Source organism: Oryctolagus cuniculus, chromosome 4, assembly GCF_964237555.1.
Source record: "Oryctolagus cuniculus chromosome 4, mOryCun1.1, whole genome shotgun sequence".
In the NCBI taxonomy this organism is placed as follows: Eukaryota; Metazoa; Chordata; class Mammalia; order Lagomorpha; family Leporidae; genus Oryctolagus; species Oryctolagus cuniculus.
In genome coordinates this window covers 173188324-173201458 of record NC_091435.1, presented here as the reverse complement: position 1 = coordinate 173201458, position 13135 = coordinate 173188324, and the positions used below count along the sequence as shown (strand labels likewise).

Sequence of the window (13135 nt, the reverse complement as noted above, 5' to 3'; positions counted from 1 at the left end):
ACATTCCTATTTATTTATTTATTTATTTATTTGACAGAGTTAGACAGTGAGAGAGAGAGAGAGAGACAGAAAAGTCTTCCTTCCGTTGGTTCACCCCAAATGGCCACTAAGGTTAGAGCTACACCGATCCGAAGCCAAGAGCCAGGTGCTTCCTGCTGGTCTCCCATGTGGGTACAAGAGCCCAATGACTTGGGCCATCCTCCACTGCCTTCCCGGGCCACAGCAGAGAGCTGGACTGGAAGAGGAGCAACTGGGACTAGAACCCCGTGCCCATAGGGGATGCTGACGCCACAGGTGGAGTGAGCCACAGCACTGGCCCCTTAACATTCCTTTTAAATAGCCAGATGTCCTGTAATTAGGTGCATCTACTTTTGTAATAGTTACATTTTCCTGTTGAATTAATCCCTTAATTATTACATAGTGTCTTTTGTCTCTTTTAACAATTTTTGTGTAAAAGTCTATTTTGTCTGATATTAGGATGGTTACACCAGCTCTTTATTGGTTTCTGTTAACATGGAATTTCTTTTTCCATCCTTTCACTTTCAGTCTGCATGCATCTTTTATCTTTTTCTTTTCTTTTTTCTTTCTTTCTTTTTTTTTTTTTTTTTTTTTTACAGGCAGAGTGGACAGTGAGAGAGAGAGAGACAGAGAGAAAGGTCTTCCTTTACCGTTGGTTCACCCTCCAATGGCCGCTGCGGCCGGCGCACTGCGCTGATCCGAAGCCAGGAGCCAGATGCTTCTCCTGGTCTCCCATGTGGGTGCAGAGCCCAAGCACCTGGGCCATCCTCCACTGCACTCCCGGGCCACAGCAGAGAGCTGGCCTGGAAGAGGAGCAACCGGGACACAATCCGGCGCCCCGACCGGGACTAGAATCTGGTGTGCCGGCGCTCAGGTGGAGGATTAGCCTATTGAGCCGTGGCACCGGCCCATGCATCTTTGTTGCTGAGATGTGTTTCTTTTAGGCAGCAAATAAATGGGTTTTGTTTTTTAATTTAGTCAGCCAATCTGTGTCTTTTATTTGCAGGGTTAAATCCATTTACATTCAAGGTGACTATTGATAAATAACAATTTTGCCCTTCCATTTTTCCATAAATATTCCTACTTTTTACTTTGGATTTTTTTTGTAATTTTACCGAGAGATTTCCTTCCTTTACTTTCTTTCATAGTGATGACCGTGTTTCTGTGTTTCCATGTGCAGCACATCCTTAAGCATCTTCTGCAGGGCTGTATAGATGGTAACAAATTCAGTTTCTGTTTGTCATGGAAGGTCTTTATTTCACCTTCGTTCATAAATGAGAACTTTTCAGGGTATAGTATGCTGGATAGACAGTTTTTTTCTCTTAAGACTTGGAATACATCTTGCCAGTCTCTCTTAGCCTGTCGGGTTTCTGATGAGAAGTCTGCTGTGAGTCTAACTGGAGATCTTTTGAAAGTAATCTGTTGTTTCTCTTATGCACATTTTAGCATTTTTTCTTTATGTTTTACTGTCAAGAGTTTGATTACAGTGTGTCATGCTGAAAATCTCTTCTGGTCATCTATTATAAGTTCTATGTGTTTCCTGTATTTGTATGCACCTTTCTCCAAATTGGTGAAATTTTGTTACTATTTTTCACTAAAAAGGCCTTCTAGTCCTTTCTCTCTTTCCACGCCCTCAGGAACTCCTAGAACCCATGTGTTGGGTCATTTGATAATATCCTTTAGATTCCCAACAGTTTTTTTAGTTTTCTAATTTATTCTTCTTGCATTTGATCTGACTGTATATTTTCCTGTGCTTTGTCTTCTAGTCAGATATCCTTTGTTCTGCTTCACTGATTCTGTTGTTAAGGGTCTCCACCTTTTTTTTGGTTGTTCTATTGAATTCTTCATTTCCAAGATTTCATTTTGATTTCTCTTAAAGATCTCAATTTTGTTGGAGAAATTTTCTTTCTTGTTGTGCATGGATTTCATTAGTTTGTGCATTTGCTTCTGATTGCATCTAAGTAATCCTGTGATCAGTTTTTTGAATACCATTTCTGGCATTTCTTCCATCTCATCATCTTCACAGTCTAGTATTGAAGTGTTGTGTTCTTTTGGGGATGTTATGTTGTTTTCTGCATTCTTATTTCTTGAATTGGTGTGTTTGTTATTTGGCATTTGTTGAGATACTCACTGATTTCTCCTTCCCCCGACTCCCTGCTGTGGCAGCTTTTATCTTTGGACTATGTCTGAGTGGATTAGTGGAGTGACTCCTCTCAGGGAATGCCTAGGTGTGTGTGGCCAGGGAGCTCTGTTCAGTGCTCCAGGGAGAAGGCATTTTTGAGGTGAAGGTGACACTCCCAGGTTTGGCGTTGTAAGTCTTCTTTTTAATTAGGAGGGCATTTTCTTCTTGTCTGTTGGCATAGACTCAGCTGAGCTCCTCTCCTCGAAGGAGATCAGTGCCTGGGCGCTAGCCCCAGTGGGTATATTATTCATCTGCTCTGCCACAAGGACCACACAAAGGATCTGCACAGTCCTCATTATAAGCTCAGATCCCCCAGCAGTGTCCCTCACCAGGGAGCCCTGATCATGTGGAGCCTCCCACAGTGACTGTCCAGTGTCCCAGGCACACCCTGAGTCCTCTCACATAGCTTCAGTGTTTTCACAGTCCTGGCACACAAGCCTCCCACAGTCACGAGCACCCTGCCCCCTCAGGAGTCTCCACTAGGCTGGTTTCTAGGCAGGAACGTGAGCTGGTACAGCTGTTACGTATGTCCAAAATGACACCTGCTCTCTGTCAGCTTGTTACAGGACACCTTGCAGGATGATCAGAGAGACAGAAATGTGCCCCCTCTTTGTTTTTTTCTCCTCTAGTTTGGTGGGCTCCAAGCTGGATTCCCTCTTGGCTATTCCTGCAGCTTTTTTGCTAGTGACTTGGGCTGCTGTAGTCTGGTCTCACCTCACTCTTCAACGCTGGTGTGGAGGCTCTCAGCTGCTGGTATCCTAAGTTGTGCGCATCCTTGCCCTCCATGGAGATCTACTGTGTTTCTCCAATTTGTGTAGAATTTTCTCTGCTGTTTTCTCTTTAACTCTTATTCCTCATGCCTTTTTCTAATTCTCCCCTTAATGTTCATCTTTAGATTTTGCTGGCTCTTAATGGGGTTGAAACCACAGTAGCAGATGCTTTGCTTATATTTAGCAGTTTCCACTTGTGTTGATGATTGCTTTATATGGTATAGTTTTTTTTGTTTGTTTGTTTTGTTTTGTTTTGTTTTTTATTTTATTTTTTGACAGGCAGAGTGGACAGTGAGAGAGACAGAGAGAAAGGTCTTCCTTTGCCGGTGGTTCACCCTCCAATGGCTGCCGTGGCCGGCGCGCTGCAGCCGGCGCACCGCGCTGATCCGATGGCAGGAGCCAGGAGCCAGGTGCTTCTCCTGGTCTCCCATGGGGTGCAGGGCCCAAGCACCTGGGCCATCCTCCACTGCACTCCCTGGCCACAGCAGAGAGCTGGCCTGGAAGAGGGGCAACCGGGACAGAATCCGGCACCCCAACCAGGACTAGAACCCGGTGTGCCGGTGCCGCTAGGCGGAGGATTAGCCTAGTGAGCCGCGGCGCTGGCTATATGGTATAGTTTTAATGATAGAAATTTCCTTTTACTTTTTGTTAATAGCAGTGGGGACACATGTGTATATATGCCTGTGTCATGTTGTTCTGTCTAGAGAATATATTTTTTTTAAAGATTTTTTTAAATTTATTTTGGAAGAGTTACAGAGAGAGGAATAGATGGAGAGTGATAGAGAGAGCTCTTCTATCCACTAGTTCACTCCCCAGATGACCACAATGGCCAGCTGTAGGCCACAGCAAAGCCAGAAGCTGAGAGCCCCATCTGGATCTCCCTATGTGGGTAGCAGGGGCCCAGAACTTGGGCCGTCTTCTGTTGCTTTTCCTAGACCTTTAGCAAGGAGCTGGGTAGGATGTAGAGTAGCCAAGACACTAACTGGTACCTATATGGGAGGCTGGCATTGCAGGCGGCAGCTTAAGCCACTATGCCACATTGGATTCTACTTCACCCAGTATTCCAAATTGAATTTAATCTGGTGTTGGGCATACGGCACATTGTATCCTGAAGAGTAGTGGAGAGATATAAGGAGATCTGTATTCAGTTCAGCTTCAAATCCTATCATTTGCTCATGAATTTCTCAGGCTTTTAAGCCACTGTTTATAAAACTGCAACTGTACTGAGTTGTTGTGAAGATTAGACAGGATATTTTTATGGAGTACCTGTTGTATGATAGGTGTTCAGTCATTGTCACTTCAGATCTTGGACAAGAGATGGGATGCAGGGAGAAAGCTCTTTGGAAAGTTGTTTCCTCTGCTCTAACAGTTTTTCTTAGTCCTCTCTCAGCTGTGTGCACACCTGGTGGGAAAGCATGATGGAGGCCTCGATTGCTTCCCCAACTAATGTCCAGCACTGCTGTTACCATGGTAATGATGCTTCCAGTACTGTAAGCTGCAATAAGGAGGAACATGATGATTTTTGTTTTCTTCCTTTATCCAGGCCTTCTAATAACTCTAATTAGATTATATTTCTGCCTTGAATCTTCTTTATCAGGTAATTTTTTCTAATGTGAATATAAATTGAGAATGTTATCCCACAAGACCCTCTCAGCATAGCAACACTGTGGATGTTTCCACCTTCATCCGCTGCATCCCAAGTGGTATGGCTCAGGGCCACTGGGCACTACTAATAGGCTTTGCAATTGTACATGTTGTCAGGGCCAAAACTGCTTCTCAGGAGATAAGCAAGACTAAAGCAAAACAATCAAGCAAACACAAACTCAGCCATGTTGTACAGTCTGACATGTTTTCTGTTTGTTCCAGGAATCCTCACTCTGGCATCTGGAGTGGTGGATTTACTTCAGTTCTATTTCCCAGAATCTTTTGATCGCCTTCCCAGGGACTCTGGCCTCCTGGATGGCCCCAAACCAACTGTCCTGGAGTCTTGCAGTGTAAGCGACTTGGCAATTTTGCTAAGAGGGAATAAAAGGAAAACCCAGCCCATTGAATTTGGAGCCCACCAGGTGAGCTGCTTGTAATGGTATTTATATTTTGAAATAAAAGGCAGTTTGCAATTGAAAAAAGGTTTGAAAGGCTGAATTATTCCACAAGGTAGAATTCAGCAGCTCCTGTTTCAGAATGGGTGAGTTCCAGAGTTGGGTGAATGATTGATTGTTTTCATCTTTCCACTGGCCTGGCTGGCCAAGTCCATGCTGGCTGTTTCTTTTTTTGTTGGTTTCTTTTTTTTTTCTTTTTTCTTTTTTCTTTTCCTGCACATCAGCCATCTGGGTGGTGTTGATGTCGTCACCACACTCAGATAGCAAATATTCCTTCACGTCATCTGTGGGCTGTTTCTAATTAAAGAAGTAGACTGTTACTAGGTTTTTCATTGTAGAATTTGACTTTTGTTTTGTTTTTCTTCAGGTAATCCTTGTAGCCAATGAAACGGCTAAGGAGAAAATTCCAGAAGAGCTGGGGTTAGCACTTGTACTAACAATTTATGAAGCAAAAGGCTTAGAATTTGATGATGTCCTCCTTTACAACTTTTTTACTGATTCTGAGGTATATCATACTGAGTTATTTTCACACAATGTATGTAGCAAGGGGGTTTTAAAATGTTCATAGAAGAATGGAAATAAATGAAAAACTTATGGGGTGGGTGTTTGACACAGTGGTTAAGATGTTGCTTGGGACACCCACATTCCTTATTAGAGAGCCTGGATTCTGCTTCTCACTCCATTTCTAATTCTAGCTTCCTGTGCATGCATACTCTGGAAAGCAAAAATGAAAGTTTAAGTAGTTGGGTCCTTGCCACAGACCACATGGGAGACCCAGATTGAGTTACTGGTTCCTGACTTAGGCCTGGCCCAGCCCCAGCCATTGTGGGCATTTGAGGAGTGAACCAGAAAATGAGAGCTTGCTCTTGCTCTCTGTCTCTCTCCCCATGTTTGTATGTCTTTCAAATAAAAAATTTAAATATAAATTTTATGAAAAATAGTTTTTAAGGCCACCTTATATATTCTGTCTGAGCTGAATTTTAATTTTGGCAAAGAAAATTTGGAGCTGAGGATAAGAGTCTGTGACAGGTACTTGGTTGTGTCTCTGGGGGTGTCATCCTTTCAGTGTCAGGGTCTATGCATGCAAAAATAGGTTTTGACAGTAGCTGTGGGTTGTTTCTCAGTGTCCTGGGCTGGCTGTCCCCTGCCCTGCCCTGTGCCCTGAGTATCTTGTACTCTTTTGTAAGCCTAGAACCCAGGTGCCAGTGTCCAGTTTTCATTAGCTATAATTTGCAGTTAGCTCTGTTTGTGAAAGAAAACCCCAGTTCTTCTGACTCACGTTGATGCTGAAATAGGAAAAAGGCTTGGGTATCTTGACCGTGTGCTCCCACCAGTGGGTTAATGAGTTGCCCAGAATCAAAATGATCCCAAACTGAATCTTTTGGTAATATCTGCTTCATCCTGTGCACACAGTAAGGCTTCTCCAAAGACTTTTATTGTGGTGCGTGCCAATCTTGGTGTGTCGTGTATTTCCTAGTGTAAAGGACTCCCTGAGCTTATCATTTACAACCTCCAGAGCAAAAAGAGTCATCAGCAAATGAGAGGAACTGCTTTGATAAGATGAAAAGAAAGACAGCACATACATCCCCAGCCTCCTGTGCTCGAGCTGATGATCTGGGCGTCCTCTGAGGGGACCACCTGAGGGCTGTTGAACAGTGATTGTTGTGTGACACAGGGAACTGGGAGAGTTTCTCTCCCTCTCTGACCTTGTCTCTCATCCTCTGTTTATGTTTCAGGCAACCACTGTTTGTAGCACCTGCCACCTGGGCAAGCATGAGAGAAAGAGAGAGGAGGAGAAGGAGAGAAAGTTTGGTGGGGAAGTCCTTGTTGCCTTTGTTATTCTCTCTACTAGAAAAATTTACTTTTGCCTGTGCAGTCACATGATCATCAGAAGGAGCCCAGGAGTAGTCATACCACACCCTTCTCTTGCAGAATGTTGCCTCTCTTTGGGGGAGGGGCAATTGTTGTCTCTATCACCCCAAACTACTCCTCTGTTTGGACTTTAAAGGGTGTCTACCTTGTGCCTCAGTGAGGAGTCTGCCTTTACACTCATGTGTGAATGGGAGAGAGAGAATTTGAAGGCTGGAGCTTCTATGGTTGTTTAACTGACTTAGAGAATAGGCCCCAAGTCTAGGTTGGATAGTGGAATCTTTTCTTTTACAATTATTGGTGCCAAGAGAAGCAGCTGGAAGATGCTGAAATGCTGCTGCTTTGATTACCACAAGTCTGTCAGGCCTGTGTCCTTGCCACAAATACTTGCACTCATCACTGAAAGCTTGGTGTTGGAAATAAAATGTGTTTCATTCATGGAAGCAGGTCAGTCGTCCCCATCTGAGCAGCTTTTCTCCTCTTCTAGCAGTTTTCAAATACGTTATGCTTCCCAGGCCCTGTCAAGGTCAGCCCATCTGTACTCGAGATGCCACTGGAGGATCGTCTCAAATGTCAAGTGTTGGTGTCTTTTGCCTGTTTTTCTTGGCAAACATCTTGCTGTCTAAATAATGTCACACAATAAAGCTGAAAAAATGTTTTAGATCTTTCAGTTACTTAAGTGATTTTTTGATTAATGCCAATTAATTCTACAGTTGATTTGTAGCATAAGTGTTCCTATTTAGTGGACAGTGTTTAAGGCACCTAACCTACTTTACTTAGTTTGTGATGGGGTCACTTAAGCAGTTATGAGCTGTGTCCATTCCATCTTTTCCCCAACCTTGAAAAATCACATAAATGGAAAGCAGCACCATTTTTTTAAATTTAATTTTATTTATTTATTTTTTTATTATTTTTTGACAGGCAGAGTGGACAGTGAGAGAGAGAGACAGAGAGAAAGGTCTTCCTTTGCTGGTGGTTCACCCTCCAATGGCTGCTGCGGCCGGCGTGCCGCGGCTGGCGCACCACACTGATCTGATGGCAGGAGCCAGGTGTTTCTCCTGGTCTCCCATGGGGTGCAGGACCCAAGGACTTGGGCCATCCTCCACTGCACTCCCTGGCCACAGCAGAGAGCTGGCCAGGAAGAGGGGCAACCGGGACAGAATCCAGTGCCCTGACCAGGACTAGAACCCGGTGTGCCGGCGTTGCAAGGCGGAGGATTAGCCTAGTGAGCCGCGGCACCAGCCTTTGAATTTTTTTATTTGTTAAAGATTATTTATTTGAAAGGCAGAAATATGGGGAGGATGGAGAGAGAGAGAGAGATCTTCCATCATTCCCATTGCTTCTCGGCCTTTTAACTTTTAATCAAGTGTAGTATCTTCCATCATTCCCCAAATGGCTGCAACAACCAGGTCTGTGCCAGACTGAAACCAAGAGCCAGGAGCTTCTTCCAGATCTCCCATATGGTGCAGGAGCCCAAGTGCTTGGACCATCTTCCACTGCTTTCCCAGATGCATGGGCAGGGAGCTGGATCAGAAGTGGAGCAGCCAGTTCTCAACCAGCACCCGTATGGCATGCAGGCCCTGCAGACAGAGGCTTAACCTTCTGCACCATAGCGCTGGCCCTGGGGTCACCTTGATTTTAAGATTTGGGTAAAGAAAATGGGTAAAATAATGAGCACGGTACTAGACCCTGACATTGGTCATCTTTTATTTTCCCAACAAACTTGGGAACTGTCTCTTGCCCCATTTTACAGAACAGAATAGCCAGTGTGTCGTAGGCCACATAGATAGTCATCTTAAGAACTGAGGTATGAATTTGTCCTGTGTGATCTCAGCTTCTGCCTTTTAATAAGTGCACAGCACCTGAATTTTCTTCCAACTTTGGTTTCAGAGTTTAATTAGAAAATTCTGCCACATATGTCTTAACTGCTGGGCCGCAGGGGCATCCCTTAACCATGTTGTAAGAAGGGATGAGGCTTTGTCCCTTTAGTCTCTTGAATATTTTTCAATGAGAATAACTTCATGGCCCCTAGCATTCCTGCAAGAGGTGGGTGTGTGTACCTGGCTTCTCAGTTGTCCTAGCTAAGTGTCTGGGGAATTCTCAGGGTAGCTTCTCTGACCTCTGCATTGCAGCTTTAGCCCCTCTTCATCCAGTCTGAGGCCACAGGATAGACCCCTCCTTACAGCTGGGGTTGAAAGCCGGGCCCTCAGATGGGTCTTAATTCTCTGTGCAGCTTCGGGAGGCGATTTGTACAACTCAGAAGTGTATCCTGTTTCATTCATCACTGTTTTTCAGGCTTACAAGGAGTGGAAGATCATTTCCTCATTCAGACCTTCATCATTGGATTCCGGAGGTAAAAACCAACCCTTAGCTGAAGAGCCCCTGGAGAAACCAAGTTCCTCTCGGGGTCATTCTATCAAGGTGAATCCAGAAATGTACAAGGTAAATTTCTTCTATTTGTTTACACATTTTATGTGGAAAACAGGGCTGGAAAAAGAAGAGGTGATGAAGAATGCAGGCTTGCATTGGCTAGTCTTCCTGTACAGCAGCAATGGGTCTCCCCTGGAGATCCAGGCTGGACAGGTTGGGTACCATCTGACAGGGAAAGTGGGGAGAATGGGTTGTACCTTCTATTCTTCTCCAGCACTCAGCATTATTCAGAAATTTTGGTGCAGTTTTGGGAAAGACAAATAATTTAGTACAATGATATAGTGGAAATTATGAGTAATTTAATTTTTAAAAGTTAAATCATAGCTATTGTGTAAGTGTTATCGAGGTAAACTGTAGGGAACAGGAGACCTGTCTACTACTTTTATAACTTCAGTGAATCAATAATTATCTTAAAACGTAAACACTTAAAACAGATTCAAGTCATCTTTGGCTGATGGTGTGCTCACGTGCCTGTTTGGTGGAAAGGGATGGAGTTTGCACTAGCCTCACTAGGCCTCACTCACCTGTGCTGTGGCTACAGTAGGGTCCTAGCGTTCTGCTCATGGCTGTGCTGTTCTTCTCCACATTTCAGTTTTATATATTCCAGAATTCTTGAAAGTTTAGTTTCTGTGTTAAGCCCCCTGAAGTGTGTCACTCTGTAGCTATACACAGAAAGCTTACGTCTTTGTCCTTAATCTTATCTTTAGCTCCTTAATGGAGAGCTGAAGCAGCTATACACTGCCATCACACGGGCTCGTGTCAACCTCTGGATCTTTGATGAAAACCAAGAGAAACGGGATGCTGCTTTCAAATATTTCATTGAAAGAAATTTTGTCCAAGTTGTGAAGACAGATGAAAATAAGGGTAAGAGCTTTAAAACAGTCTCACTGCTGGAGGCAGCATGCTTCTCTCGGCTGCTCTTATGGTCCTATATGAAGGATATTACCTTCTGAGAGCACTTTCCTTTCCATAGTCGTCTAAGAAATGAGAGTTCTTACTCGTTTGCTGAAGTATATAGGAGAGTGTGGTGCAATGGGATCAGGAGGGTTAGCTCTTTAGGGAAGATCTTTATTTGTCCTTTATTCTTTCTCTGAGACTCTCAACTAATTTGTCATTCCTTTGCCCCAAATTCTTCAATGACTGCAGTGCCTACCAGACACAGTCCTGCTTCATGGCATGCTTGGTTCATTGTGACTTGGCTCCTGACACATGCTAATTATCATCCCCTCCCTCCTCTTTCCCCTGAACCTCTCCCAGCCCTATACTGTTCTCCTTACTTGCCGTTTCCATTGACCCACATGATTTCCCCTGCCTCCTTTTTATCTCTCAGGGACCAGTTACCCAGTTTACCTTCCACAAATGTTTGTTGCATTCCTTTTCTGTGACAATGCCAGAAAGTCCAATGTCTTCCCTTTTCTCTCTTGTAATCTTTCTGATATCTGGCTCATTGGCTTCCCAAGGATTTTTATACTGCATAATTGCTTGCTTGTAATTTTGTCCCATTAACCACAGCTATTATTTTAAATTTATTGATGTATTTGAAAGAGTTGCAGAGAGAAAGAAAGGGAGAGACAGAGAGAGAGAGAGAGATCTTCGATCTGCTGGTTCACTCCCCAGGTGGATGCTATAGCCGGGGCTGGGCCATGCTGAAGCCAGGAGCTTCTTCCAGGTCTCCCACATGGGTAGCAGGGGTCCAAGCACTTGGGCCATCTTCCTCATTTTCCCAGGCCATTAACAGGGAGCTTAACCACAGCTTTTTATCTCTGTGCTTGCAGAGTCAAGTCTATGCTTGACCCATGTTAGGTAGTAAATCGGTATTAAAAGGATGAATGTGGGGCTGGCGTCATGGTTGCCATGGCGCACTAGGCTAATCGTCCGCCTGTGGCACTGGCATCCAATATGGGCGCTGGGTTCTAGTCCTGGTTGCTTCTCTTCCAGTCCAGCTCTCTGCTGTGGCCCAGGAGGGCAGTGGAGGATGGCCCAAGTGTTTGGGCCCTGCACCTGCATGGGAGACCAGGAAGAAGCACCTGGCTCCTGGCTTCAGATTGACACAGTTCCAGCCGTTGCAGCCATTTGGGGAGTGAACCAACAGAAGGAAGACTTTTCTCTCTGTCTCTCTCTCTCTCTCACTGTCTGTAATTCTACCTGTCAAATAAATAAATAAATAATCTAAAAAATATATATGGAAAAAAAAAAAAAAAGGATGAATGGCCTATAGTCAAGACCCACAAGGAATCAAGACTCTGGTATCTGAGCCATTATCTGGTGCCATTAATTCAACTTACCTGTTTACTTGTTTACTTGAGTTCCCTAAATCCACATCTCCCAGCCAATCCTTTTTTTTTTTTTTTTTTTTTGGACAGGCAGAGTGAGAGAGAGAGAGACAGAGAGAGTTACAGATAGTGAGAGAGAGACAGAGAGAAAGGTCTTCCTCTTCCTTCTGTTGGTTCACTCCCCTAATGGCTGCTACGGCTGGCACTGCGCCGATCTGAAGCCAGAAGCTAAGTGCTTTCTCCCGGTCTCCCGTGTGGGTGCAGGGCCCAAGCACTGTGGCCATCCTCTGCTGCACTCCCAGGCCACAGCAGAGAGCTGGACTGGAAGAGGAGCAACCGGGACTAGTACTCAGCGCCCCAACCAGGACTGGAACCTGGGGTGCCAGCACTGCAGGCGGAGGATTAGCCAAGTGAGCCGTGGTGCCGGCCAGTCCTTCTTGATACCAGAGGTTCCCTTTTCACCCAAGAAAGACAAGACTCCGTATGCTCTACCCCAAAAGGTTATACAAAGAGAACTTTGTGTGTGGACAAACCATTTCCTAAGAGCATTCCCTGATTCTGGCATTCTGCTCACCCAAGGACAGGAATGGGTGAAAATTAGAGAAAATAGGACTTGTTGGGAGAATACAAAATTTTTTAAAGATTTATTTCTTTATTTGAAAGTCAGAGTTACACAGAGAGAAGAGAGGCAGAGAGAGAGAGGCAGAGAGAGAGAGGTCTTCCATCCAATGGTTCACTTCCCAGTTGGCCTCAACGGCTGGAGCTGCGCCAATCTGAAGCCAGGAGCCAGTTTCTTCTGGGTCTCCCACGTGGTTGCAGGGGCCCAAGCGTTTGGGCCATCTTCTACTGCTTTCCCAGGCCTTAGCAGAGAGCTGGATCAGAAGTGGAGCAGCCAGGTCTTGAACCAATGCCCATATGGGATGCCGGCGCTTCAGGCCAGGGTGTTAACCCACTGCACCACAGTGCTGGCCCCAGAGAATACGATTAATGTGTGCTTTTGGGTAATTGATTGGCAGTGTCCTTTTGACTTAAAAGTTCTACCTCTAGCAATCTATGTGAGATATTTTTGTTCAAAATCTCAAAGATCCATGATGTTCATCATAGCCCTGTTTATAATCACAGGAACTAAAAACAACCTAATGTGTCCATCACTGGAGAAAAGGTTAACTGCATTTCTTTCAATGAAATAGCAAATAGCCATTAAAAAGAGAGAGAGGTGCATTTCCATTTAATGATATAGAAAGTTGTTTAAGATTTATTAGATGGGGGAGAAAGCAAAAATTTAAGCAAGCACAGATAGAGTGATCCATCTGTTTAAATAACTTTATATTATACAAATATGAAACTGTATAGGAGTGGGTATTTGGCATAGTGGTTAGGATACTGTTTGAGTTTGGATTTGGGTTTGGTTCCCTGCTTTGCTGTCCATTCCAGCTTCTTGCTAATGCATATCCTGGGAGGCCACAGAAGATGGCTCAAGTCCTTGGGTCCCTG

At 44.5% G+C, this 13135-nt stretch overlaps 1 protein-coding gene and 1 non-coding gene across 3 annotated transcripts in view; one reads left to right on the top strand and one right to left on the bottom strand.

Annotated features, from left to right (window-relative positions):
• Positions 1 to 13135, top strand: part of TRANK1 (tetratricopeptide repeat and ankyrin repeat containing 1) — a 164754-nt gene that overhangs the window by 122571 nt on the left and 29048 nt on the right. For both annotated transcript variants that reach the window (XM_008266129.4, XM_070072953.1), the window contains 4 exons: positions 4837 to 5036; positions 5437 to 5574; positions 9234 to 9380; positions 10076 to 10232. In XM_008266129.4, the coding sequence (XP_008264351.1) occupies positions 4837 to 5036; positions 5437 to 5574; positions 9234 to 9380; positions 10076 to 10232 (642 nt within the window). The remainder of the gene's footprint in view (positions 1 to 4836; positions 5037 to 5436; positions 5575 to 9233; positions 9381 to 10075; positions 10233 to 13135) is intronic.
• On the bottom strand, positions 5286 to 5358 carry LOC127483060 (small nucleolar RNA SNORD24). Its single transcript, XR_007909029.1, has one exon. It is a non-coding gene; the product is annotated as a small nucleolar RNA SNORD24 (small nucleolar RNA).